This window comes from Manacus vitellinus, unplaced genomic scaffold, assembly GCF_001715985.3.
Source record: "Manacus vitellinus isolate BGI_N305 unplaced genomic scaffold, ASM171598v3 scaffold_14_pilon, whole genome shotgun sequence".
Classification (NCBI taxonomy): domain Eukaryota; kingdom Metazoa; phylum Chordata; class Aves; order Passeriformes; family Pipridae; genus Manacus; species Manacus vitellinus.
This window is the reverse complement of record NW_021939063.1, coordinates 12463520-12491302: the sequence shown is the minus strand read 5'-3', so window position 1 is coordinate 12491302 and position 27783 is coordinate 12463520. Positions and strand designations below refer to the sequence as shown.

Genomic DNA, 27783 nt, shown 5'->3' with positions numbered 1-27783 from the left:
AGGCAATTTGTTCCCATCCACCTAACTCAATGAAGCCGAAAGCCAAATGCAGCTGGGAGTGGTAGAGGTGAATTGTTAAGGGGCCAGGCTGCTGCCCTGTGGTTCTGAAACGCTGACCACAAGTGTGCATCTCTATGTTGTAAATTTAGTATGAGCTTCAGAGGAGCAATTGAGAAACGTGGCTTTGAAGGCTCTGTAAAGTATTGATTGTACGAGAAATAAGTATGCTTAAAAGTAATTTTCCTAGTAGGAAAGCAGTGGTGCAAGTCTGCTTTTTATGTAATCCATTTTCCAACCTGGAATGGCCAGAAAGTGTCTTGAAGTAAACCAGGAAATAGGGGGGAATTCAGTGGAAAGCCAGCTGAGCTGGGGTACACAGCAACGCCTGCAGTAATGATTGTTGGTCTTAAGTGTCATTGGAAACATTTTTTTCCACCTTGGCGGTATTGCACTAGCAATGTGCACTCAGAGCTGGTGAGGGATGCCTGCAAATTTGGTTGTACTAAAAGTGTTCTCTGTGCTCCCTGTACAGGACCTGTGAACTGATGCGTGTCTTCCTGGATGTCACTTACATCTTAAAGCCCAAGAGACCTCGAGGAGAATGCACTGAATATTTTTAGTCAGTTAATGAAAAAGGCAGCACTAATGTGGAAGCTTTTCTAGGGAGGCTGAATGCTCAGGTGGAGTTGAGATTTACAGCAGTGCTTGGAAGCCAAGCCTGCTTTGAGCTGAACTTTAGTCTTCTCTTGAGTGTGGAAGGTCCTTTTATGTAGCAATAGAGATTGTGCTCCAGGGTTGAGCTGCTGGTGAGGTCCCCCATAGCTGGGAGCGGGGTGCCTGCGGGAAGGGCATGTGGGCAGCTCTGCTGGGTGCTGATAAGGTCTCCTGTCCTGCCCATGAGTTCTTCTCCCTCCCTCCTCCCCACCCCAAATGAAAGCAGACAAGCCCTCTTAAAAGCAGGCTTGGAAAAAATTACGTCATGAGATCCCTATGCCTGTCAGGAAGCCGGGAGGCTGTGAGAGCTTGCTAACTTGCTAACAAAGTGCAGTCGTGGCGATGGCATCAGCCCCAGAGAGGAAGAGCCGTCCCATTCCTGCGGTGACCTTTTCCTGTCATCAGGGCAGCAGCTCTGTGCCCGGCCTCTCTGGAAGAGGCTGATGAGATGTGATATTCTTGCTGTCAATGTGAAGCTGTTTTCTGTACAGGCTGCTTTTTTCCCAGGTCAAGGACCACAGCCCAGCTGTGCCTATGGGTGGTGGAGGAAGCTCTGAGCATGCAGCTGGTTGCTGCAGTAACCACAGTGCATCCACATATAGACATTATTTATGTGCTATAAATACAGAATCATAGAATCAACCAGTTAGAAAAGACCTTTGAGATCATCAAGTCCAACCCTTGATCCACTACCACTGCAATTAGTAGACCATGGCACTAAGTGCCACATCCAGTCTCATCTTAAAAACCTCCAGGGATGGAGAATCCAGCACTTATCTGGGCAACCCATTCCAATGCCTGATTACCCTCTCTGTAAAAAATTTCTTCCTAATATCTAACCTAAACCTCCCCTGGCAGAGCTTAAGACCATGCTCTCTTGTCTTACTGATAGTTGCCCGGAGAAGAGACCAACCCTCACCTGGCTACAATGTCCTTTCAGGTAGTTGAAAGGAGCCATTCTTTATCTTGAGTTGTATGTGTGTGTATGTAGCATTGTGCTCAAGGTGGTTCCGTCCTGCTGGCTTTCCTCCTTAGAAATGCTGGATAGCTTTCTGAAATGTTTGCTTGTAGCATACTAAATTATCTCTGTGTCCCTCTAGTAAAACTGCTGATGTCAATATAAATCTGAAACCAAAGCTTGGAGGCGTTTCTGGCACAGGGATGTGATGGTCAGTGTTATGCTCCAGCAACACAATGTGCCAGGGGGTGGGATGGGGGGGCTGCAGGCACAGGGGGTGAGTGGGCAGTGAGGCCTTGCTCCAACAGTCTGGTATAAGGGAGCATCTTCCCGCCACTGAGCAGTTTGCAGCTCAGCTGGAAAGGGGATGGAAATGAGTGACAGCAGGGACTCTTTAGTTGTCACCAGGAGACACACTGCTTACGTGATGTAGACTTTTACCTTGGAACCTGAAATTAAAACTCAGCAGGGCTTAATCACCTCGTAGCTATTTATTGTGTATCTCGGACTGGATGTACAATTAGCAGTGAGCAGGCAAGTGGCAGACACTTATCATAATCCTGTAAGTTTATTGGATTTCTTTAACATCAGTTTTGACCACAACTAAAATTGGAATAGAAACCAGACAGTAACTATCCAGTAAGTCCAATCACCATGCAAGGTCTGAAGTTACAGTATTATCTGTTCAGGACATACCGCTCTGTTGTGAAACCATGTAAATATTAACTGCTTTGCCTGAGCATTGGGTTAAAGGGAACATGCTGGTGCTTAATGTTCTTGGTCACTATTGTGTATAATCACTTGTTTTGAAAGTCAGTAGATCTTTTTGTATTGATAAGTTGGTACTGGGTTGCTGCTGTGATCTCTGTACCTGAAGAGGAGCAGGTAAGACATGCCCAGTGGGTGTTGGGCACTGGGAGGACTCTGCCTGTTAGCACTCTGGATTTGAACTGGAGGATGCAATCTCACTGCTGAACACTTTTGCTTTTCTAGCTAGGACTCTTGAAATAGCCCTGTACAATTATTCTGGTGGCATGAGAGGGAGTTTATACAGCTGTAGTTGTCTTTAGCATCTGCTCCGGGAGCTGGAGAACAGACAAAAGCTTCCAGGTCACTTGTAACTTCTGTTGACTAATAAGGGATTTCTATAACAATTTTCACTGAAGTGGAGGAAAGAACAGAAAAATGCTGTGCTATAACATGCTGCTGGGAATGAAAGGAACTGTCAGGCTGAGGGCATCCTGAAACATTGCTGAAGAGTTCTGGTTTAGGTGAAAACGTGGAAAAACTGGAGCTATTACAAGTATAATACAACCTGAGTAACAACTACAAGCTCAAAGGGAGGGAGGGCATCCTGTCTGTGACTCATTAAAGCCAAAGTAATTAGCACAACTATTTGCAAAACTGTAGTGGTCACTTCACAAGGCCAAACTGATGCAGAAAAGTATCCTGCCCCTGCAAACAGGTGCTTACTGATCTTGATACCCAGCAGCCTTAAACTTAGCTCCCTGGTGTGTCTTACAGCAGAGCTGCAGCATGGCCACTGTGGTGATAAATTTTTGCTAGGCTCGAGTGTGACATGGAAAAGCCAGAACTGGCCTTTCTTTTCTGTAACTCTGAATTTGTAGCATAAATGGATGACTTCTTGTGCAAGCAGGAAAGTGATGGTGCAAAGGATCCTCTGTGGACCTCCACCACCTGCTTTGCTGATTGTACAGAGGTCTTGATATATCTGGACTTTGTTCTAATTCCAAACTCTGTCTTTGCTTGTCTTCATTATATAGCACTTCTTTTTCTACCATTTTTAATGCAAATTGTTGATATGTGTGGGGAGACATGTTTCTGTATATAAATGCTGTTTCCTAAATGGTGCTTTCAGGTATGCCCTGGGCTATTTCACCCTGTTGGGGTGCTGTTCTTGTGAACTCCATCACATGCTGTTTGGCCTTTTTCATAAGATACAAATGCTAATGGAAAATATGGTACTTACCATCTAAATCCAAAATACTGGAGACTTTAAACTGCCAGTTCTCCTAAGCTAGGATTGTAAAGCTGAAGGGCAAGTCATACCACCCTTGGAGAGCACTGGTCTCTCAAGATAGCTGGAGAGCACTGAGTACTTTGACTCTTCTCTTTCCTTCCCCTCCCATCTAATGCAGCGTGGGAAGAATGGTGTCTCTGCCTGAACAAGTGCCTGCAGTGGCCTGGGTCAGTTCTCTGGTCCTTGATTATTTGGGCATGGGTGCAGGTACACTGTTTTAAAAACACACCTCTTTCCTTTAGGATGGCAAATAATCAGTTGTATGCCTTTTGTCTTTCAGACAGTAAAGCCATAGTTGATGGAAACTTGAAGTTGATCCTTGGCCTGATATGGACCCTTATCCTGCACTATTCCATTTCTATGCCAGTGTGGGAGGATGAAGGTGATGATGACGCAAAGAAGCAGACCCCTAAGCAGAGGCTGCTGGGCTGGATCCAGAACAAAATTCCTTACTTGCCAATCACAAACTTCAATCAGAACTGGCAGGATGGCAAAGCACTGGGTGCTCTTGTTGACAGCTGTGCTCCAGGTAAGTCCTTTGCTCTGCTGGTCAATGTTTTCCTTGCTTGTTTTCCTTGTGGCTGCTCTTCTTGTGGGAGGAGGTTTTCACTGCTGGTCAGGAGACAGGAATAAGGCTTTTAAGAAAACTCAAGTCCAAAGAGGCCAGCTGTGGGAAGCAGCAAGTTGTAAAGGACTTGGCCAAGAGAAATTCTGGCCTGCAGCAGAGTGTGTGATTGCATTATGGGAGGCGCCACGTCTGAGCTTTGTATTGGGTGCAGGGGACAAGGGCACAAGTGCTGGCTCCTAAATGGAAGAAAGGCTTGTTCCCACGGCAAGTGCCAACAACCTTCAACTTCAGGGTGCAGTGGGAGGCTTCATGTGTTCTCCTGAAATAGGATTGCAGAGAGAGCATTGAGCAGCCAGAAACTGCACACTACCTGAAACCTGTGTTTAGCAAGCTGAGGCTGAGCTGCTTAAGGCAAATAATGGGATGAAGTGTGAAATAGGCAGTTTCCTCACCTTCTTCTAGAACAACCTTGCTAATGGGATTGCTGGTTCTCATCTAATGCAGTCTGGGATGCTGTGGCAAGTGGTTGAAATTTTCTCTACCAAATTTGCTGCAGGAGAGCCAGTGAAACATAAAAGATGCTTAGATGTATTTGTGCTGAATTTAGAGTGGTGTCTTGCACAGGTTGCCCAGAGAGGTGGTAGATGCCCCATCCCTGGAAATGTTCAAAGTCCGGTTGGACAGGCTGCTGTTGAAGCATTGCTGCTCATTGCATGAGGGTTGGTCTAGATGACCTTTAAAGGTTCCTTCCAGCCTATGGAAGGACATTCTATGCACATTCTATGACTGTGCTGATTGTTGTCTCAGAGGTGTTTCAGTGAGCAGCATATGCTTGTCTTGTTTTGGTTACTTCTGCAAAGCTCTGAATGTCTTTCTCCATAACAGTGTAATACAAGTGACTGTGGAGTTCGTACCTGGTTTCTTCAGCTAGAGAAGCTCCTTTGCAGGTAACATCTAACAAATGAAATGTGCTTGCAGGCTTGTGCCCTGACTGGGAGACCTGGGACCCGAAGAAACCCGTTGACAATGCTCGGGAAGCCATGCAGCAGGCAGATGACTGGCTGGGTGTGCCACAGGTAAGGCCACCAAGACATGGGCTGCCTGTAGGAGCACATGGATGGCTTTGTCCTTGTGACTGGCTTGAGTTTAAATTGAGGAAAGCAAGTGAGGCTGCTTGGACATTTCAAAAAGTTACAGTTAACTCTTGAAATTGCCTGAGAAAGGGCAAACTGTAATGAAACACACTATTACATTTCAGAGCTCTGACTGTAAGATTTTGTGTAGGTGTCTCTGCTGAGGACAGCTGCTGTTGCAACATGTGGTGTAGGGGGAAAGTGCCTGTGTGGTGGTGCCTATTCTGTTAGTCTATGGAGTGAATTTGTTTTGAATTCCACAGAAGAAAAACTTACTGGTTTAGGAAATCACCTGCAAAGACAATGTTCAAACAGAGAACAGTGTATTTACAAACTGGATTATTTTCATGCTGATAAAGTTAGACAGAACTGCTGAAGTCTCTGAAGCTGTGAGAGCAACTTGTGTTATGGAAGCAGGAGAAGAGACTAGTCACAAGTTTTACTTTGGAAGCACTGCAGTTCAGAGCTGTAGCATACAGGATTATGAATTATTCATTTTTTCAGTATCAATTATCCCCATGTCCCTTTTCAAGGGGAACATAACTACCATTGTCTTGCCTTGATACCATTAAACTGGTTGCAGTCTCATGAGAACCCCTAATAATCAAGGCACGAAAAGCCCCCAGGCCACAGTGGGACCATAACGAGCTTCTTGATTTTCTTGCCATGAGATAATAAAGGATGTTGTGTGTATCAAAGGGAAAGTAAATGTAAGAAATTGCATTAGCATGTGGGAGTTTTGAAATCTCAGACTGTGTCATAGCTCTGTTTCTGTGTTGACATGCAGTAACCAAGCACTGGTACAATATACTTAATTGCACTGTCTTTCAGGTTATTACCCCTGAAGAAATTATCCACCCTGATGTGGATGAGCACTCTGTGATGACTTACCTGTCCCAGTTCCCCAAAGCCAAGCTGAAACCAGGAGCTCCTTTAAAACCCAAACTGAATCCAAAGAAAGCAAGGGCTTATGGCAGAGGTAAGGACTTGGTGAGCTGAAGCTGTATGAAGCATGTAACTCTTCAGAAAGCTGGGTGGGGTTTTCTGCATATGTTGAACTCCAGACCTACTGTAACTGACTTCAAAGTTTCACTTGTATACTCTTGGTGTGGTGCCTGGTTTCAGAAATATATGGATATAGTCCAAAAGACACTCCTAGTTCTAACATGTAAATTCCCCAAAGTCTCTGAACCTGTTCTGCAAGCTGCCAGCCTCCCATCCACAGCTGGAAGAAGTAGCATGATATGGGGCTAAAAGAACCTTAGTGTGAAATTCAAGCTAGCAGTATTGCTGCTGCCTGTTGATGATGTAGCAATGAATACTTCTCGTGATAAAGCACTCCTTTAAAGAGGAAAAACATCATCAGTTCTGTGTCTCTCTTATCCTAGCACTTACCCTACTTGGGGTTTATGTCCTTCATTGGTGCCTTCCACAGCAAACCACAATACATAGAAACATTTTTCAGGCCCCAAATGTGTAAATGACTGATCAACCTGCCTCAGTCTGTCAAGTCTCACTTCAGTAATGTTCTTATTCTTTCAAAAACTGGAATTACTCTATTGTACTCGTGCATGTGATGCTCTGAAGCCATTGTAATGGAAATTATGAAGGGTGAGTGGCTCTTCTTGGAAGATTGATGTTTTTCTGAAGTTAATTGCCAAAACAGTCAGGAAATATAACTGGCCATTCTGACTGCTACCATATGTCAGCACTGAAAGGTGACTCTGGAAGCAAGGGGCTCACTAGCAAGCTGTGCAGGGTCTATGGGCAGATGAGGAGAAGGTTTACATGCTTCCAGAAAAAGGTGACTGTTAAGTGTGAAGTGGGTCAGTCTTAGCTTTTTTTTATTACCATTTTTCCATGTAAGTTGCTCATAACCTCCCAATATGAGCCTTAGCTGCAGCACAGCTCCCTGGATGCTGCAGTGGTTTGATTGGTTTGCACTGAGGGCAGCTGTGCGTAGACCTGATGTGAAATGAGCCCGCAGGTGGGAGGTACAGAGTCATGCAGATCATCAGTGGTGCACTATGACTTCTCATTTAACCAGCCAAAGCAGACCTCTGATAAGAGAGTAAAATCTAGAAGATGCAATGTTGGCCAAGAAAGTGTTGTGACTAATGCTGTCCTGGCTGAAGCTTTCTTCAGAGGATAAGCGATCCTCCTTGTGCTCGCAGAAGGAGGGATACATAACTTGAATACCATACCTCATGCTTGTGGGGTGGACTGAAGATATGCCGAGTGAATTTATAGCTGTTTAAGCTATAAGACTTCATAAGACTGAAGAGTGAAGTTATAGCTGTTTAGGCTAGATGATAATCTAGGGCTTACTTTGAGAGATTGAATATGTCAATTGTTAACACCTTATCAGAATGCTCAGATTTCCTAGTAAAAACATGATCTTCCTTGCATTGCTCTCAAGTTATTGTTTTCTGAAGATAAACAAGTTCAGGAATTCTGTTGTTCACAACCACTTCCTTTATAATCTATCAGACGTTGCACTTTCCACTAATTGTGCTATGGAGCAGTAGTGCCCACGGTTTTATGAATAAGCCAAGGAGCAATTCCCTTGGACGGAAGGGTATATGTGTTTGGGCTAGTCTGGAACCAGCAATTTTGGGAAGTTCTTCCACCCACTCAGTCTGACACCACCATGACAGATGTCATGACCTGGGACTATGGGAGATGATGAAACCCTGCTGGTAAATGCATGCTGTAGCAGGCCCTGTGCTGAGGGATAGGAAACTGATTAAAAGTTAAGTGGAAGCCTCACTGAATAGCAGGATTTTCGTGGTTTAAAGAAGTTCCTGCATGCCATTTACAGTGTTCACTCTGGCAAAGTAGTCTGAGCAACTTTCAAAGAATAGTAAATCTCTGAGCAGTGTCTGCTGTTGGGTTCTGAAGATGGGACAGTACAGCTAAAAATTGTCTTGGTTCTAGGGTAATACCTTTACCAAAAGGCTTCCCAAAGTATTTTTCATGCCTCTCTAGTCTCCCTTCCTGTGGTGCAGCACATTTCAGCATTTAGCTGGATGAAGTAGAGCAACTCCTAAAGAGCAGCTAATGCACATACCCCACTTGCTGTTGGCATCAGACAGGCACTTGCCAGCAGTGGGGGTGACCCTCAGGACATGTCAGGGTAACCTGAATCCAGATACCAACTGGGTTCCTGACTCTGTCAGAGATCCTAAGATGAGTTTAGTGCCAATGATTCAACCAATTTTTAAAAATGCTTGTATGATAAGAGTAGACCTTATTATGAGCATGATGCTCTGGGCAGTGGGGAAGCTAGTTCAGGGAGCTAGTGAGGGAGAATGGGTTGGACAGCTTTTTGGTAGCCTCCAAACTGTCTTTTGAGTTTTGTGGCAACAGCTAATGTGCTGTTCTGTGTCTGTCTCCCAGGGATTGAACCTCATGGGAACATGGTGAAGCAGCCTGCCATCTTCACAGTGGACACCATCAGTGCTGGGCAGGGTGACCTGATGGTTTTCATAGAGGATCCAGAAGGAAACAGAGAGGAGGTATGTATGTTAAATGTTTTTTGCGGAAAAGTAAAGTTGGTGTGCATGCTGAAGTTTTTGCAGTAACCTTCATCTTTCACAAGTGAGGTCTTAACAGATAAGTCATCTAAAAAGAAGTTACGAAATACAATATATCAAAAGTGCAAGAAGCCTCAAGCCTGTCCTAATTGCCTTACTGGATGAACTTGGAAAAAAAGTCACTATCTGCAACTAAGCAACACAACTCCAGTGTCCAGTAGTTGCAGTGCTTTAGCTTGACTGGCCAAGTACACTCTGACCTGCTTTTAGATAACATAGATCACTAAATCACTGTCTGCCCTTACTCATTCTGCAAGAATGGCTAAAGCAGCTATTTAGGTGCCATGAATCATTTTGAGTTCAAATGCTGGTTTTAATGTTTATAGAAATTCTCATCCAAATACTCCACTTGATCATGTTACAACATTCCAGAAAAATACAGCTGTACATTGGACTTAATGTCTCCTCAGTTTTGGCTTGCCTCAGTAGAGCAATTAACAGCGAGGGAAAGGACTGGGGTGGGGAGAAGGTGGCTTACTTCCTCTCATGTAAAGGCAAAACCAATGGGATGTTTTTCCATGTGAGAAGAGGAGGTAGCAAGGATCCCTGCTCCCACAGCAACAAGTCTAACACTGCTGACTCTGGAAATAGTTTGCAGTATAAAGTGCTACTCAGAAAAGTCTTCAGCTGGCATGCGTAGGCACAGCTCAGTGATGGATGTGTTTTCTCTCCTAGGCGAAGATAACACCGTCCAGTGACAAAAACAAGACCTATTCAGTCCAGTATGTTCCAAGGGTTACTGGGCCTCACAAGGTGGGTTGTGTGTCAATAACCAGTGTTCTCTTGCTCTGTTGGTTGTTAATGTGAGCCCCTGAGGGCTGCGTGTTCACTGACAGCTAATAGCCACTCTGGGCATCCTGAAGAAAAGGAAAACTGGTGTGGCCTTAGTTCTCCATCTGGGCCTTTGGGCTGCTCCCTTCTCAAAGGGGAAAGAAGTGTGTGTTGGGAGAAAGTGCATGTGTGACCTTGGCTCTCCTCTCACATGTGGTCACTTCATGCAACTCATGAAGCCAGTTTTGTGTGTTGTGACAGAGATGCAGATGAAAATACCAGGTTGTTTCTTTGGTGATGGTACTGTACACTGTAGAGGGTTCCCCACCCAGCTCTGTCCCCAGATGCCCACAGAAGCAGGTTTACGATGGGTGATCCTGTTGCTTTGACACTTACCATAGTGGCTGGTCCCCACAGCCAGCCTGAAAAAATAAATGGAACTTCTGCTTCCACTTTATTGCTTGGTGGAAATCTGCTACTTTTTGGCACATCTCGATTCAAGTATCCCCACAGGTGTGGCTGACTCTGTGAGTAGCACTTTAAGGAGGTGGCCAGCAGGTACACTGTATGGACAGGATGAAGGCTGTGGGATGGATGGTCTCTCACCTCTGAGACAAAGACTCTCTGTGCAGGAATGCGGGTGTTTGACCCTGCACTTGGTTTCATGGTGGCGATGCTGAGCAGTGGGTCTGAGCTGATACTCTGTCTGTAGGTTTTAGTCCTGTTCGCCGGGCAGCACATCTCGAAGAGCCCATTTGAAGTGAATGTTGACAAAGCCCAGGGAGATGCAAGCAAAGTGACAGCAAAGGGACCAGGACTGGAGGCAACAGGGAACATTGCCAACAAGCCTACCTACTTTGACCTCTACACAGCAGGTAAGCAGGATGAAGGAGGATGGAAATCCTGCAGTTTCCTCAAATGTCGGAACCTAAGGCCTTGGAGAAATAAAAAAATTGAAAAGTGGATGAAGATTTGTAGCCTCATCTAGTTCAGACGTGAAATAACAACCAAGCAGCTCTGAAGGCTTCAACTGTGTATGAAATGTTTGATGTGTGGAGCTGAGCTGGGGCAAGAGGGGGCTAAGCCTTACCCAGAAATTTGCCATGAATTTGCTAGATGGCAGCAAGCAAGTTCCTGGCTGGTTTCTTCCCTCAACTCATTTAAAAAAGGAATGTGACAGATTGGACATAAATGTGAAGGATAAACTGTGAGCAAACTGTAAATGCATAGTGTGTTCTGTATTTAGCTCTGTAGAAAGAACTTGCTGCAGTGCTACTTCGAGTTCATACTTCAATGACTAACTGGTGTCAACCTCTATTGTAATTATTAGAGGGCTACTATCTTCATTAGGGCATCTCCATCACATTCCTTGCTGTCTGCTATTAGGCCAATGCCATAGCCTAGAGGAATGAGTCAATAAGATGCTACAAATGCTAATTCATTTAGAACAATGTGAAACTACTTAGGGCAGTTACTTGTAGCATTTAAACACCAAAATATGCTGAGTAGCATATTTTGCATTGCCTTTTGCCTGAGGGAGCTTAGGAATAAAATTAAATGCGTTATAGTGAGGGGAAGTATTATGTTCAGCCTCTAATTGGGAGAGGGAGTGGTCTGAATCATGTAAAGACATGTCTGGCCTCTGAAAGTGTATAGAAAACTGTTTTATGATGAGTTGAATAAAATGAGAGAAGAGCAGGTGTCTGAACACAAGTGAATACGTCCGGCAGAGAAGGATCCTTGTCCAGACCAGCGTGTGCATTGTCCAGTCTCTTAATCTAAACCACTTCAAAGCTTGAGAGATTGAACTGACTGGTAAAGATGTGAGCTGATCTGTGATAGAGCTGTTACAGCATGGTAGCCATAGGATAACCAGGCAGTATGTATATTAAGTACCATAATACTGTTGTGAAACCCTGTGGCTGGAGCAGGAGAGGCCTTGTCAGTCTGTCTTCCTGGAGATGCCACCATCCTGTCTTGCCCTCCCCACTGGAATGTTTGGTTGCTGTCGGCAAAAGCTGAACATTTCTAGGCCATTTCTGTGCCTAGAAATGGCAGCAGAGAGTGGCTGGCTCAGCCCAGACAGCTGGCAGTGGTGCAAAACACAGTGCCTGTTGCTGTGGGGAAGCTGAGGCTCAGGTGGACTTGTTTCCTTTGCAGGTGCTGGTGTGGGTGATGTGAATGTGGAAGTGGAGGATCCTCAAGGGAGAAGCCTTGCTGAGGTTGTAGTAGAAGACAAAGGCAACCAAGTCTACCGTTGCACCTACAAACCTGTTCAAGCTGGTCCTCACATTGTCAAAGTGACTTTTGCTGGGGAGGCAATTCCCAAAACTCCTTGCACTGTTCTTGTTGGAGAGGGTATGTTTTTTAAAAATGCATTTGAATGTAGATGGCCACTTTTCTCCTTGGATGTGACCACAGGATATGCTTGAATCTTGCCTTGTACATTCTCTCTACCTTTCAACATCTTGGTCCTGATTCAGTGGGTCATTGGGTATTCATAGGGTAAACCAATGCTCTCTAACAGTAATATGGCTTTTGTTGCTAGTTTCCTTTCTGCTTAGACTTCCAAATGTTAAGCTGCCCTTTGTATTTTTTTTGAGTGATTTATGCAGCTATGCAGCGTCTTGCTGTTTTCCGCCTTCGTTCCTCAAATGACTATATTTACTGTTTTCCTCCTTAACTGACACCTAACTTGCTTTCTGTTCCATCCTTACGTGCTCCTACGCTTTTAGATCTCTGCTCATCTCTCCTGAGCTACCCTCCATTTGTGGAATTTTGGACTTCACTGCTAATGGCTTCATAGTTGGTAAGAGGTGTGCAGGATGCTCTGTCATGTTTGCTTTTTGTAAGCTTCTAGCCTGCAGCTTGTCCCAGCCAAAAGGGCTTTTGGTTTTGCTGGGGTTGGGGAGGAAAGTTGCAAGCGAACTGAAGCGGTGTGTGACCCAGTCAGTGAAACTGGCTTAACCACAAGCTGCCTGATGCAGCTGTGTAAGCTCTTTGCAAGCTGTTCCCGCTCCACGTCGGCCACGCTCCTGTGTGTTCCCACTGAGCTTTCAGAGCTAGCAGATGGCACACGATCCTCGCTCACTCTGTCCGGTGTAGGACACTGAGTGGTGTTGGCTGCTGCAGGGGTGAGCTGTCCTAGTGAGGGAAAACCTAAGGAGTTGCTTGGCAGACTTGTGCTCCTGCTGTAAGCACGATGTGTTTTGGGAAAATGCATGTTCAGTTTACAGTGCTGGGAAGCTGTGGTTATCTGTAAGTCTCTTCAAACCCTTCAGGTCTATGGTGTTGAAGACCTCATGACAGCTGGGACTGTGTGACAAAAGCTGTTCATAAGTGTGTGGTACTTCTGTAGCCACTCTGCAGGCCTGGAGAAGCGCTTGGAGTAAAGGAGCCAAGCATAAGCCTAAGCCATGTGTAACCTTCTGCCCCTACCCATGGCTGCTGCAGTCTGCAGAGGGCTTGGTGGCTTTGCTTCTTTGAAAGTGTGAGCTGCGGCAAGCAGGGGGGGGTTTGATGCAACATCTCTTAATGAAGCACATGCAAAAACTCAGCCTTGCTACTAGCAGTTATCCCAGTCATGTGCTTCTGAAAGACCAGCACAATAATACTGTTCAATGGGGCTTATCTGCAGAGGGAACCTTCCCCCCACAGCGCAGTGTGCCTCAACACAAAAGGCGTCAGGAAGGTTGTCTCTGTGGTGAATTATCTGTATGTGATAGCTGTGTATGAGTCTTGTATTGATAACTGGCATAGAATTGGAAAGCAACAGGGCTTCAGTGTTTGCTATAGTTCTAAAAAACAGCCCCTGTAGGGGGTCAGTGTTGCCTGGCTGCACTGACCACTACTGCCCAAAAGCCATAAGGCATAGACAGGGACTGGGCAGACTCCTGTCTGTCTGCCTTAATGCTATAACCATAAAGCTTGTGCTGAAAGCTAAGCTGTGGTTGCCCTGAGTCAACATTAAAGTAAAGGTTGTTCCAGGCTGGCTAGGCTACCTGTATGTTGAGAATCAAAGACGGTATTAATGGCTGGGATTGCCTTGCAGCCTGCAATCCCAACGCATGCCGTGCCACCGGTCGAGGTCTGCAGCCCAAGGGCGTCCGCATGAGGGAAACGGCCGACTTCAAGGTTGATACGAGAGCGGCGGGGAGCGGAGACCTCGGAGTGACTATAAAGGGACCAAGTGAGTGTTGGGGTGAATCTGTGCTGTGGATGTGTTCTGGAGAAAATGGGAATCAAAACCTGGGAAAAGGAAGAGCGGTCAGGAGATGGTGTCCTGATGGAACTGATGGGATCTGTATCATAAAAAGCCAAATTTCAGAAGGGTTTTCTGGTACTTTGTGTCTAGTGTGAAGGTTTTGACCTGCAGGGCTGGGTAAGACAACATCTGGTTTTAGTTCTTTCCATTTTCATGCATCAGTTAGCAAAACTGAGAAGATCCATGCATCTGCCTGCCATGGCCTCCAAGCTTTATGGATGCTCACCGCATCTTCGTCTGATTTGTGGGAGCAAGTCACGCTCCAGAGTCTGTGGCAGGGTGAAAATTCTGCTCTCATAAAGCTGGGAATGGCTCAAAGCAGCAGTCCTGGTGGCACTGGCTGCTTGGGCACATGAGCAGAGGAGGAAAGGGAACCTGTAAGCTAACATGGAGACCATCTGCCAGGATCCATCCTCAGGTCCTTTGGTGTGTCCTGAGCTCTGGATGTGGCCCTCTGCCTGGCAGGCTGGGATAATGGGAGCGCAGTGGCTGCTGACTCGTGAGGCTGCCAGCAGCAGTGGCTGTGCTGCTGCTTTCAGGGAGCTGCGGTGCCTGTGTGGTACTCGAGAGCCAGTCACCTCCCCCCAGCTGGGACTGCACTAAAAGGTGCATTGTATTGCCTTCACCTCCTCCACACGCACAGAGCCCCGACTGTGCGGCTTTGTGCCGTTGGGGGGAAAAAAGGCAACAGATGTATCGATGTAAATTTTAGTGTGTTAAGCTTTTCTCCTTAAATTCTTCATCTTGAAGAAAATGAAAAGTAGGCATTCCCTGCATATTTGTGGTTACAAAGTCTGACAAATGTTAAGCTTTTTTGTTTTAACATATGACATGCATCATACTGCAGACTAAGAAAATAAAACACAAGGGAACCTATTAAGTCTGGTAACTTAAAATACTTTCTGCTGTATTTCTTCTGGAAGTGTTTGCTGTCTTTGTCCTAGAGGGCAGCTAGAACTAACTTCCCTTATAACCTGACCTTTTTTTTTTTTTTTTTTTGGTGGAAGAAATTTATTCTTGCAAGCTAAAATAAATACTAGAAAACATGAACTTGTCTGAGTAATTGAAAGCAGGATGGAAGCTGTTAAGTTTAATGCTGAACTGATCTTTCAACAGAGGGCTTGGAGGAGTTGGTGAAACAAAAAGGCTTTATGGATGGTGTATATGCATTTGAATATTATCCAGCTACCCCAGGGAAGTATGTTGTCACGATTACATGGGGTGGGCACAACATCCCAAAAAGGTGAGTTAGAAGTAGCTTTTTGGGCATTTTTGTGCCCTTCAGTGGGTTATGTAGTTGGTGAACATTTAAAGCAACACTGACCTTTGAAAAAACTGGGGGGACGAGTTAGTGGCAAATGGCTGTTGTAACAGTTTATCTACAGCCTGTTTTAGGACTGGAGCTGCTTATATTGAGAAAGCTCTGGAGGGTGATTTGCATCAGTCTTTCTAAACCCAAAATCATGAACACAAAACCAGTAAAACTTGGTGGATCATGCAGCTCGGACTTTACTATGTGTTTTTGAAAGGATTTGTTATTTTAGTGTCCAGGGCTACAGCAAGCAGAGCAAGCCAAGTATTTGACACTCAGGATTTGTGGTGCAAGATGTAAGCACATGATGGGTTGGATGACCTCTCTGCTAGAAAGACACTCTGCTGGGCACCGTGCCACCACATGGTAGCATCTATTAATTTGGAAAATCCAATGTAAAGCCTCATTAAAATGCCTGGGGAAAAACACAGACGTTATATTTGTCCTCATTTCTAATACTATGCTTTGTTTTTATCTTGTAGCCCCTTTGAAGTTCAAGTGGGTCATGAAGCCGGTCCTCAGAAAGTGCGAGCCTGGGGGCCAGGGCTGCACGAGGGAATTGTGGGCAAATCGGCTGACTTCGTGGTCGAGTCCATTGGCACAGAAGTTGGCTCTCTTGGTTTGTTACTTTACTTAGTTTGTCTGAAATATGTATGTATTACAACGCTAGCAAAGAACTCATGAGAAACAATAGCTTTCCCAGCAGTAAAAAACCCCCAGATCTCTAAGATGTTGTGGTCTAAACACAAACATCTATCAGAGTATCAAAGGAAGTCCTAGAGACAGGAACGTGTGTTAAGGGGTGTGTGTGTTAGTCTGTTTTTGTGGCATGAGATCGAAAAGGGAATGATGGATGATGGATTATCTCCCATATTGCTGAAGAAGGGTGATGGAGAGATCAGGCATGGTTATAGCTGACAAAAAGCTATTTGTGAAAGTGTTGTTAAATTGGCAGCCACCACAAACCTGATGTGAGGAAACTACTTGTTCCTTTTTTCAGGCTTTGCAATAGAAGGCCCTTCTCAGGCTAAAATTGAGTGTGATGACAAGAACGATGGCTCATGTGATGTGAAGTATTGGCCCAAAGAGCCCGGTGAATATGCTGTGCACATCATGTGTGATGATGAGGACATAAAAGACAGCCCTTACATGGCCTTCATCCGACCGGCTTCAGGAGACTTCAACTCGGATAAGGTGGTGTATGAGAGTTCACCTGTGGCATAGCATGTCTTTGATGTAACTACAGTAGAGATGTTTCTGAAGGATTCTAGTAGCAGACTTGACTGTTAAGCTGCCTCTGCTTAAAGCTCAGAATCTGCCAAGCTCCAGCCAGATACTGCCCAGCTTTTTCTAATAACACTGTTGTGGTTTTGATTTAATGTAATGGAAACTTGCTGAAGTAGTATCCTGTGCTTCATGGGTTTTGTGGAGGGGGCAGGTCTTTTATAAATATATCACTTAGTTTTGCTTCTCTTTCTGAACTGCAAACTAATAGTCTTGAGGTGCTTTTTTAGGTGAAGGCCTATGGCCCAGGCCTGGAGAGGACTGGCTGTATAGTGAACAATCCTGCTGAGTTCACAGTTGAAACCAAGGACGCTGGGAAAGCACCTCTGAAGATGTATGCACAGGTAAAAAGCCAAAGGCAGCTGTGTGAAACTTCAACAAAAGGGCTTTAATACTGTTGAGAAAGTGCCTTAAGTATTTCTACTCGCTTACACACCACTTAACTCTGGGCATGTGTAATTCACTCAGAGTTCCGTGCTTTGATCTGTGTAATGTAGTCAGGCAACAACCTAACTCAAGACTAGGTGACTTCTCTGTGGTGCATGAAAAACATGGCTTTGCTTCCTTACTTTAGAGTCTCCTCAGCAAAGCAAGGTGTAATTTCCTGGAGTTGTCATTTGAAAGCACTGAAGTGTCTCTGAGCCTGTGAATTTCATGTGTTGTCGGATGGTGTAATGAATGAGTGAGTGTTAGATGAGAAAGACTTACAGGAGTGTAAATTGCATGTTTCTTCAGTGTTTCTGAGCTGCAGTTCTGGGGAAAAAAAACTGACATATTTTGGAACAGTCTTAGGCTGTTCAAACTGTGCAAATATTTTTGAAGTACCTGAACCTTCTGCTTATATTACTGCTTTTTAGGATGGAGAAGGAAACCCTATTGATATCCAGATAAAGAGCAAGCCTGATGGTGTGTTTGCCTGCTCATATGTGCCAGTTAAACCAATCAAACATACAATTTCTGTTGTCTGGGGAGGAGCCAATGTGCCCAACAGCCCATTTAGGGTAAGTTCAGAGATGGATAGTACTTAGTTCTAGCCAAGTAAGACATTTGTGCTCACAACCAATTGCTCATACAACTATGATGATAAAACCCTTCTGTGAACTTCAAGGAGGTATGCCCTTCTGCTCTGTTTTTAGAAACCTATCCCCGTGAATAAATCTTTGTTTTCACAAGCTTATATGATGGAGGTATCCTGTCAGCCCAGCTGCAGCCTGGGGGATTTGGGGCAATTCACTTGGTCCTGTTTTCCTGTAGCCTCTGTCCAAGCAATGCTCTGACTTGGCTGTGATCTCGAGCATGACACAGATATGTGATTCTGACCCTTGTGAATCTGTGTAGGTCCTTATAGGTCAAGGGAGTCATCCTCAGAAAGTGAAAGTGTTCGGACCTGGTGTGGAGAGAACTGGCCTGAAAGCAAATGAGCCAACTCATTTCACTGTGGACTGCACGGATGCAGGAGAAGGTAAAGGCAGGCTGGGCTGTTGCTGTGATATCAGACCCACAGGTACCACACACAGAAGGGAGGGGATTATGTAGTGTTCTATCTGGTTTTCCTTGTTTAATGGAAAAACCTTGGGAAGCAGAACATTGCAGTGAATTGTGATCTGATCTGTTGCATCAGTTAACATGGTGACTTGAACAACTTCTGGAAATGGGAATGATCTGGCCATTTGGCTGGCAGTGCCTGGGCTGTCCAGTAGTAAAACCTCCATTTGCTTTTCCTAGGTGATGTCAGTGTTGGAATTAAGTGTGATGCTCGTGTGGTCAGTGATGAGGAAGAGGACATAGATTTCGACATCATCCACAATGCTAATGATACATTCACAGTGAAATACGCCCCGCCTGCCGCAGGGCGCTACACCATTAAAGTGCTTTTTGCAGGAGAGGTTTGTAATCTTCGTTTTGCAGCCTGATGTTTCCAGAGTCTGTTTATCTGCTCTTTGATCACCAAGCACGTGCCAGTTCACAGCTGGCTGCGGCAGTTCACTGCTGGCCCTTCCATGTCAGCTCATATGCACTTTGTCTGGTCACTGTTTCTTCAACAGTGTAAAAAAACTAAAACTTCTTTTGTAATACTTGGATGTACACAAATGAGAGGGGTTGGCTGGGGACATTGAAGTTCAAGTGTCTGACGTGTTGGACTGGCAATACTGAGTGTATGGTCTCAGTGATGGGACAAAGCTGCTTTCTAAAGGATAAAAAACCTAAGTGACTCTCCAAGGAAAATGGGGGGGAAAGTTTTCCTTAAAAATAAAAAAGGGCCAGAATAAACCTACGACAGGCCCCTACAAACCATCCAGCTGTTAACTTTGCGCTAGACTTTGAATGATACCACTCAGAGTGTTTGAGTGAGGCAAAATTCTACTCAAAATGGTACTGGAAATGGAGCAAAATTATCTTAAAATTACTATCTGTCTAATTTTGGCTACTGAAGAGTGACCTGTTTATGTTTAGAGCTGTGTTTCTGTTGCAGGAAATTCCTGCCAGCCCATTTAGAGTTAAAGTGGACCCCTCGCACGATGCCAGCAAAGTGAAAGCTGAAGGACCTGGGCTGAACAAAACTGGTGAGAGTTGGGTTGATGTTGTGTGGTCAGCACTGGACTGTGAGGGGCTGTCACAGGGTAACCATTGCCTGGCTGAGCATTGCTGGAATGCAGCAATGCAGTCCTGGATACAGCAGGGTGGGGTGCCAGGCAATTGGAAACGACACCTTTCCCTTGGCACTTTGCTTGACTGGGGTTTATTGGTACTGAGCTTCTAGAGAAGAATTTCTGTGTGCGAGCTCTGCATAAATTAGAATTAACATTTTTCTTCAGGTGTGGAAAATGGCAAACCAACTCATTTCACTGTGTTCACCAAGGGAGCTGGAAAAGCGCCACTGGATGTGCAGTTCAGCAGCCCAGTGCCGGGAGAGGCGGTGGTGGATCTGGATGTCATTGACAACTATGACTATTCCCACACTGTTAGGTACACTCCCATACAGCAGGTAGGTCTGATTCATGTAGCAGTACAAGAGTGAAGAGCTCATGTTGCTAATAGTGCAGTGACCGCCCTTCATGGTACCTGTGCACAGAGGAACAAGCAAGAAAGGCTTGCCAGGGTGTCCTGTTCCCCAGGATCCCTAAAGCCTGCAGCACAATTAGGATTGGAAAGCAATAATGCAATTTTCTGGTGTAGCTATCGATAGATTGCCACTGTTTTCTTTTCTGGGGAAAAGAGAGTGATTGAAGCATTAGCATACAGCTCACATCATCATTCCATACATTATCAGTTGAAGAGGAAAGATGGCAAACCTTTCCAGACTCTGAAACAGAGCTGGCTGCTACCCCAGCTGCTCTGGGCTGCTGTGGTCCTGCAGAGCTGAGGTTGTGGTGTGCTGCCTCTCAGCAAGCTGCTGATGTCAAAGGAACTGAAGGGCAAACCAGAGCAGGGATAAAAAGAAGAGAGTTTGGGTCATGCTGTGCCAGTTCCCAGTAGGAAAGTGAACAAGTTGTTGCTGAAGAGGGAAGCTGGGCTGCAGATTAAATGCATCCAAAGTATGTGTCTGCATTTAAGGTTTGCCTTTAAATTGGAAAAAATTGAGTCTGACTCGTTTGGTTCAGAGGCTGATGATTCCTTAGCAACATCATTAAAGAGCTGAAAGTGGAAGCTACTAATAACTAGAAGTATTTTTCCTCATGCTGTGCTTGTGTGTTTGCAAAGGGCCACTAAACTCCAGAATGCACGAATCTCATATAATTCTGAAGATGTGGATGCTGTGGTGCTGAGATCAGTGTTCTGCTGCTCTTGTTCTGCTGAACAGCCAAATGAACTACTCATCTGCACCAGCTTTCTTGAATGGAGCTATATAAAAGGGGACTGATAAGAAGGACTGCAGTATTATTTAGCTGATAATGCTGGATTAGCATTCTTGGAAGCACCATAGAACTAGCGTTTGTTTTTGGATAAAGCAGTTGCATGAACTCAGGAGGTGGCTGGTGTGCCTGTTTGGAGAGGCCTTGGCCTGTTGGGTCAGGGCTGGTATGCAGAAGGGAACAGTCATCTGTACTTCATGCATGTGTTTGTGAGTAGTACCAGATTGCTGTGTTTCACCTGAAAAGCAGTGTTGAAACAAGCCAGGATGCCTAAACCAGGTTTCCTACTTGGTCTTCCATCTGGAGAAGTGCCTTGGGTCATGGAGGAGCTGTGGACTTACAGGAGATACTTGGAGATTACAGCGGCAGGAAAGCAATGGTTAAACAAAGAAGATGAAAATAGAATGCTCAGTAATTAGAGTAGCCTTGTTGTCCCTCCGGGCTGTGAGCACATAGGTCATTCCTGACCCTGTCTTTCTCAGGTTCCTAAGCAGTAACTTATGAATGAGACTCTGGAGCCTTCAGAATAGGGGAAGGATGGACTAGGTTGTTAAATTCCTGAGGGGCTGTGTCACTGCAGAGGAGCCTTGGTTAAATGCTGTTTATTCGGCCTTATCTATCTCGCGGTGTTGCTACAGCTACCCGGGTGCATGTTTTCTAAAAACAACCAAGAATAATCATGGAAGCTATTCACTAGCTTGCATGAAACATCCATAATTATTTCACTTGGGAGCCGAACCAGCCAAGAATGAAAAGTAAGCAAACAGTGAATATAGCTAAAATATGGACTGCGGTAGGAGAGAATAAAAGGAGCACACATCGTGGGCTGGAGCTTGCCATGGCTGTGCAGTGTTCCAGCCAAAATACACAAGAGCATTAATCTTTCTGACTTGTAGAGCTTAAACCCCCGGTATTTCAGATGCTGTAATAATACAGCCTCTTTGCAGTCTTGGCTTTGGCCAGGCCTCTCCACGCAGTGGAAGGGGATACCTGGTCTGGAGCACTGGGACATTCATTCAGCTGTTGGGTCTGAGCACTGGGAGGGTGGGAGCCAGCCTGAGCTGGAGCCTTTGCCAGGCTGCTTGAATATAATCTAATTAAATGTTGGAAAGATCTGTCTCTTTCTCTCTTCCTGTATTAGATAAAAACCATTTAATACTTTGAAGGGCAGCAGTGGGTTAGAGCTTTAGTGTCCATAAACGAATAAGTTTGGCTGTGGCTGGCTAAAATGGATTAGGTGAAGTGGTTATGTACTGTTTGGGTGTTAGTGTGTCTGTATGAAGTGAGGAACTGAGCTAACTTAGAAATTCTCCAACTAGGGTCCAATGAAGGTTTCGGTAACTTACGGCGGTGATCCCATCCCTAAAAGCCCTTTCACTGTGGGCGTTGCTGCTCCGCTAGACCTAAGCAAAGTTAAAGTCAATGGACTCGAAAACAGTAAGTACCTGTGGGCTGGAAAGCCCCACAGCCTGCCTCTGAAGTGTCTCCTGAATCTGGGTGATTGCCAACATGTGCTGCTGCAACAGGAGTGGGCAAAACAATCTTCTTTTAAACTTGCTACAGTTGGGAATCAACCAGCTCCAACTTTGTAGCTTGGCCGCTGAAACTTAGCTGGTTCTCTTGAGGACTGAATTTCATTTGAGACTTTTATTTTTTTTTTCCCCCAAAGATTACATAGCAATGTGGACATGTGTTGTGGTTTGGTCCTTTGTGGTGAACAGAGCTGGACTCTTCACCCAGCTGGGCACCCACTGATGAAATCTGTTTTCTTCAGGGCTAGATGGCTGTTTGTTCAAATGTATAAAACTGGTACAATGCACAGTGTCATTTATAGTGTCTTTTTGTTTTCCAAAAGGGGAAGAACTTAAGGCTGTGAAACATTGTTGCTTTCCTGAAATGAGCCCTGATACTGTCTTACACACACTTGTTACGCCCTGTAACTTTGTAGCTAACCAAAGCATTCGTTTGTTTTTTTGTTTGGCTTTGGGAGGTTTTTATGACTGCAGGGAGATGCAGACTGCCCAGGGCTCTGCCAGTGCCTGCTCCCTCAGTGGTATGTGCATGGGAGATTTCTTGGGCCACTGTCTGATGTTAAGTAAGTAATGTAATATGGGTTTTGTCTTTTTCAGGAGTGGAAGTAGGGAAGGATCAGGAATTTGTAATTGATACCAAAGGAGCTGGTGGGCAAGGTAAACTGGATGTTAATATTTCCAGTCCTATGAGAAAAGCTGTGCCATGTCTGGTGGAACCGGTTCTGGGTAAGGAGTGCAGCACTGCAAAATACATCCCACGGGAAGAAGGACTGTATATGGTGGATGTGAGTTATGATGGCAACCCAATCCCAGGGAGCCCCTATACTGTGGAGGCCACGCTACCTCCAGACCCCTCCAAGGTAAGTGAATGGTTCAGGGCTGTGACAACAACTGCTAGATGAAAACTGAATTGTGGGCTATTGCGTGAGACTTGGCTTGGTTTTGGCCAAACCAGACCCAGGAACATCCTTACTAAGAGTGCTCAGTCAGTCCTTTTGCAACCTCCATGACTCATTAAAGTCATTCCTGTAAGACTGTATTTGAATAAGAACATTGAACTAATCAAGAATACTGCAAGCATCCTGCATAGTGTGGCAAAGAAAAGTATTGCTCCTAATTTGATATAAGTTGGCCTGATGAGAATCTCTACTGTATTAAGATACTTTTTTCTAAGGACATATATTTCAAGAAAAAAATGTGTACAGCCATCAAATATTTTTACATTTCCACCTTTTATATCCCATGGCTATATAAAAACAATTATGGTGAGAGTATAAATATCCTTGCCTAGAAACCCCTTTGGAGGAGAGGTACCGACTTTACAGTAAAACTGGGATGAGTGGCAAAGGAAACATTGCTTTCTGTATATTTTTAAGAGCTTGTTAATCAAGTCCCACATACAAACAACTCTAACAAGGCAATCTTCTGGCAATTATATGGAAAAAGCAGTTTAGCTAAACTGCGTATTCTCTTCTAGGTAAAAGCTCATGGTCCAGGTCTTCGAGGGGGCCTCGTTGGAAAACCAGCCCAATTTACAATAGATACCAAAGGGGCAGGAACTGGAGGTTTGGGTTTGACAGTAGAAGGCCCATGTGAAGCTAAAATTGAATGCTCAGACAACGGTGATGGAACCTGCTCTGTCTCCTACCTGCCCATGAAGCCTGGAGAGTACTTTGTAAACATCCTCTTTGAAGAAGTTCACATTCCCGGCTCACCCTTTAAGGCAGACATAGAAATGCCGTTTGATGTCTCTAAAGTCATTGCCACAGGCCCAGGTCTGGAGCGCGGTAAAGTAGGTGAGGCAGGGCTGCTGAATGTCGACTGCACGGAAGCAGGTCCCGGGGACCTGCGGGTGGACATGGTGTCAGATACTGGTTCCAAAGCCGAGGTCCAGATCGATGATAACAAGGACGGGACCTACGTTGTTACGTACGTGCCGCTCTCGGCCGGCATGTACACAATCAAGATGAGATACGGAGGAGAGCAAGTGCCTAAATTCCCAGCCCGGGTCAAAGTGGAGCCAGCTGTGGACACAAGCAGAGTTAAAGTGTTTGGGCCAGGAGTGGAAGGAAAAGGTGAGAATAACTGTTGTTGTCAGAGTTTGTAGGACTTGCAGTTGTTTATGAGTGTTTTGGGCCCTGAAAACTGTAAAAGCCTTGCATATTTCCATGGTGACCCTGGGAAGGACTGGGGAGTCTCATTATGTTCCCAAACAAGTTGTTTATCGTGCTGCTTCACCAAATGTTTGGTCGTTGGAAATATATGCAGTTCATGAAGTGACTCTTGAAAATGTTTCCTGCAGATGTCTTCCGAGAAGCTACAACTGAGTTCACTGTGGATGCTCGACCTCTAACGAAGGCCGGTGGAGACCACATCAGGACACAGATCACGAGCCCGTCCGGCTCCCCCACAGACTGTCTCATCCAAGACAATGCTGATGGAACATATTCAGTAGAGTACACGCCGTTTGAAAAGGGTAACCTCTGGGTTTGGGTTGGTTTTTTGTTTTTTTTTTTACTTGAAAGGGGAAAACCAAGAGCAAGCGGCTCTTCTGCCACTTTCATTTGGCAAACTGCTGAGGTCTGCCAGTAACTTGTTGGCATCTTAGCAAGAGTTTAACCAGTAGAGGAGCTAATTCTACAGGAAGCAGCTCTATTTTAACTTGAAAAACTGACTTTTATGGTAACTTGGCTTCAGAAGGACAGAGTGTAGATAGTGTCTCTAGTTATGAAACACTAGCGAAGTCTTGTGAAATGCAGAAGGAAACTCTTACTCATATACCGACATTTAGGTCTGTAGCATCTTGTAGAAGTGATGTTAAGTGATGAGTGTATTTAGGGAATTCAGAACATGTTTTCCTCCTCTTAACAGGTCCGCACACAGTCAGCGTAACGTATGATGATGTACCTGTGCCAAACAGCCCCTTCAGAGTGAATGTGACAGAGGGCTGCCATCCATCACGTGTGAAGGCACAAGGACCTGGACTCACAGAGGCTTTCACAAATCAGCCAAACCCCTTTTCAGTTGTCACCAGGTGACTGAACCTGTTTGATCTTCAAGGAATGTCTGAGGGAGGGAGGAGTGCAGTGATGTGTGCAATGCAGGATGCTAAACTCAGTACAAATATTTATAAAGAGGCCAAGCTGTGTCCATCTGGTAACTGTGTATGCTACCTCATCATCTGCTGAGCACTCTACTCTGCAGACGTTAGACATTAGGGGTCGATAGTTGTTGAGGATAAAATTCTAGGAAAATGTGAGTGAGGCAGTCTGAACAGCTTTCCATGCCAGTGCACACTGAAGGCTGGACATCAGAAGTCAGGTTACTGCATTTCCAAAAAGGATGAAAATGCAGCCAGAGCATGTGAAAGCAGTAAAGCTGCTGTTTGAAGCAGTTAATTCTAACAGCGTGTGTTTCTGTCTTGCAGAGGGGCAGGAATTGGTGGCCTTGGAATAACTGTTGAGGGACCTTCAGAATCTAAAATCAGCTGTAAAGATAACAAAGATGGGAGCTGCAGTGCCGAGTATATTCCTTATGTTCCAGGAGATTATGATGTTAACATCACGTATGGGGGAGAGCATATTCCTGGTAAGAACTCTTGCTCAGTGGCTGTCAGAAAAGGGAAGAAGCCAAACTGAGGGCTCAATGCATTGGCTGCATATCCCTTATACTGTGGGATGTTGATGTGATTTTGTCTTTCTGCTTTTCCTGGGAATTCAGGCATAAAAAGCAGTGGCATTTGCTCAAGTGGGTACAGATGAGTGGGACAGGGAAGGGGACACTAACCCTTGACAAATAACTGGTTTTATGCACAAGTGGTGTATAAGACTTCAGGTCATGAAAATAACCCTTTGGTATTTGGGTGTCTTCAAGATCCTGTTCTGCAATAAGAGGGTCAGCCTGTCATGGGGATTATATTAAACTCTGTGTTTACCTGTGCATGCATTTGGACTGGATGCTTCCTGTTGGTCCCATTCTCTTTGTTGATGTACTGAACTTGGTAAAATATGAAGGAAACAAGTGCCTGCATGATGCTTCATTTGCACTTCTGGTTTCTTTCATGTTTATTTTTTTTTTCCTGAGGTGTGAGGAGTAGACGGTTCACAACTGAATTGTTGAATAAACAGTGAAAATGTAGAAGCACCATCCTTATGCTTCTGGCTTTTGCAGAAGCAAAGGAGCAATGTGGAGGCTGTGGGGTTGTCAGTCATGCCTGTGGCTGAATGATAGTAATAAAAAAGCCCAAGGAAAAATAGGGAAAAAAGACCTTTTTCAATTTGTTCTCTGTAACTGTTAACTCTGGTGTTTAACACTTGCTGTGTCGACTTCCAGGCAGTCCTTTCAAGGTTCCTGTGAAGGATGTTGTGGATCCCAGCAAGGTGAAGATAGCAGGACCAGGTCTGGGAACAGCTGTTCGAGCTAAAATCCCACAGTCCTTCACTGTAGATGCCAGCAAGGCAGGAGTAGCACCCCTCGAGGTGGTGGTGACAGGACCCAGAGGTAAGAACCGAAGTACTCCATCTGGCTGTGGCCCCTTCTCTGTGTTTGGGTTGGTAACATGGCCCTGCTTGCAAAGATGGTAATGCCACTTGAATGGGCATTTCTCTCTGTTCCTGTTCATCTGTGAACAGGATAGCTGACCCTTGTGTCATGCTGTGAAAGGAGAGCTGTGTCCTAGGTAGTGGTGCTGTGGACAATGCCTTTGATGGCTTTAGCTTAATCTTGAGAATGGGAGAAGTGATGTGAGTAACCGTCACTGGTGAACATTTGTGGCTTAGTTTTAGACATAAAAGAGTAAATCCAAAGTCTAATATGCAGTGCCTTGGGAAACCTGTGTAACTGGGTTGCAGAAGTCTCTGAATCATGGTGGAACTGCTCAGTGGTGCCCAGAGAGCAACATGGCCCTCGAGTGACAGCGTTAGTGATGTTTGCATTAACCTAGAAAGTTGTGTCTCAGTGGCACAGTATCTTGGCAGTGAATACCTGTTGGCTGCAAGTCTCACCTTGTTAGGAGGCAAGAGCTGCTTCCCCATTGGAGTGTCAGGTCCCTTTGTGCAGGTGCCCCTCAGGTAACACTCATTTAATTCTAGCGGATGAGACGAATTCCGAGGGATGGCGTTCCCCACTGAAAGCAATTTCGGATTTCTTTAAAGGTGGTCCAAAGGGTGACACTGAGACAGGTTTGAACTCTCACTAGCTACTGGCAATTTTGGCTCTCGGAAATCCAATTGGCAACAGCAAGAATCATCTGGAGGAGGGAGTGGGAACCAACGGTGTTGCTTTTAGGCTTCGCATGGCAACTATATAGGTTTCTTTTGTGCTTGCTTTACTGCTAATCCTTCCTATGTTTTAAAGCCAACTTGTAATTGTAGACTGCTTTGTGTGTTGATCTGAACTGATATGTCGCGTAATCTGTTGTAGATTTAGCTTAATGCAAATTGAAATAATTGATCCTGCTTTCTTAGGACTCTGGCAGCTTGCAGGGCAGTCCTGCCTAGGCAGCAAGCCTACCTTTCCAAACTCCTGATTGTGAAAGACTGGGTTGGTGAATGCTACACACCAACTGGCTTTAGGGCTCAGTTCTGTGCAGTGAATCCCAGTAACAGTGTGTAATCTTATAAATGACAGTTCAGACAATTATAACTATTACTCATTTTCTGTCTTGAAAGATCTTTCATGCACTGTTAGCAATTGCTCTTGACCTGGACTGTACAGAAAGGCAGAGCTCTGGTTTTTCATGCTAGCTTTTGTTTAGA

At 45.1% G+C, this 27783-nt stretch overlaps 1 protein-coding gene across 2 annotated transcripts in view; it reads left to right on the top strand.

Moving 5' to 3' along the window:
- The window catches only part of FLNB (filamin B), a 71674-nt gene that overhangs the window by 20135 nt on the left and 23756 nt on the right, over positions 1 to 27783 (top strand). For both annotated transcript variants that reach the window (XM_018068485.3, XM_018068484.2), the window contains exons 2-25: positions 3994 to 4242; positions 5260 to 5357; positions 6246 to 6393; positions 8814 to 8932; positions 9686 to 9763; positions 10494 to 10656; positions 11942 to 12139; positions 13833 to 13970; positions 15162 to 15288; positions 15840 to 15976; positions 16358 to 16551; positions 16872 to 16985; positions 17499 to 17642; positions 17980 to 18103; positions 18367 to 18527; positions 19115 to 19205; positions 19458 to 19627; positions 21815 to 21932; positions 22625 to 22887; positions 23505 to 24102; positions 24330 to 24503; positions 24899 to 25061; positions 25455 to 25615; positions 26360 to 26527. In XM_018068485.3, coding sequence (XP_017923974.2) covers positions 3994 to 4242; positions 5260 to 5357; positions 6246 to 6393; positions 8814 to 8932; positions 9686 to 9763; positions 10494 to 10656; positions 11942 to 12139; positions 13833 to 13970; positions 15162 to 15288; positions 15840 to 15976; positions 16358 to 16551; positions 16872 to 16985; positions 17499 to 17642; positions 17980 to 18103; positions 18367 to 18527; positions 19115 to 19205; positions 19458 to 19627; positions 21815 to 21932; positions 22625 to 22887; positions 23505 to 24102; positions 24330 to 24503; positions 24899 to 25061; positions 25455 to 25615; positions 26360 to 26527 — 4098 coding nt within the window. The remainder of the gene's footprint in view (positions 1 to 3993; positions 4243 to 5259; positions 5358 to 6245; positions 6394 to 8813; positions 8933 to 9685; positions 9764 to 10493; positions 10657 to 11941; positions 12140 to 13832; positions 13971 to 15161; positions 15289 to 15839; positions 15977 to 16357; positions 16552 to 16871; positions 16986 to 17498; positions 17643 to 17979; positions 18104 to 18366; positions 18528 to 19114; positions 19206 to 19457; positions 19628 to 21814; positions 21933 to 22624; positions 22888 to 23504; positions 24103 to 24329; positions 24504 to 24898; positions 25062 to 25454; positions 25616 to 26359; positions 26528 to 27783) is intronic.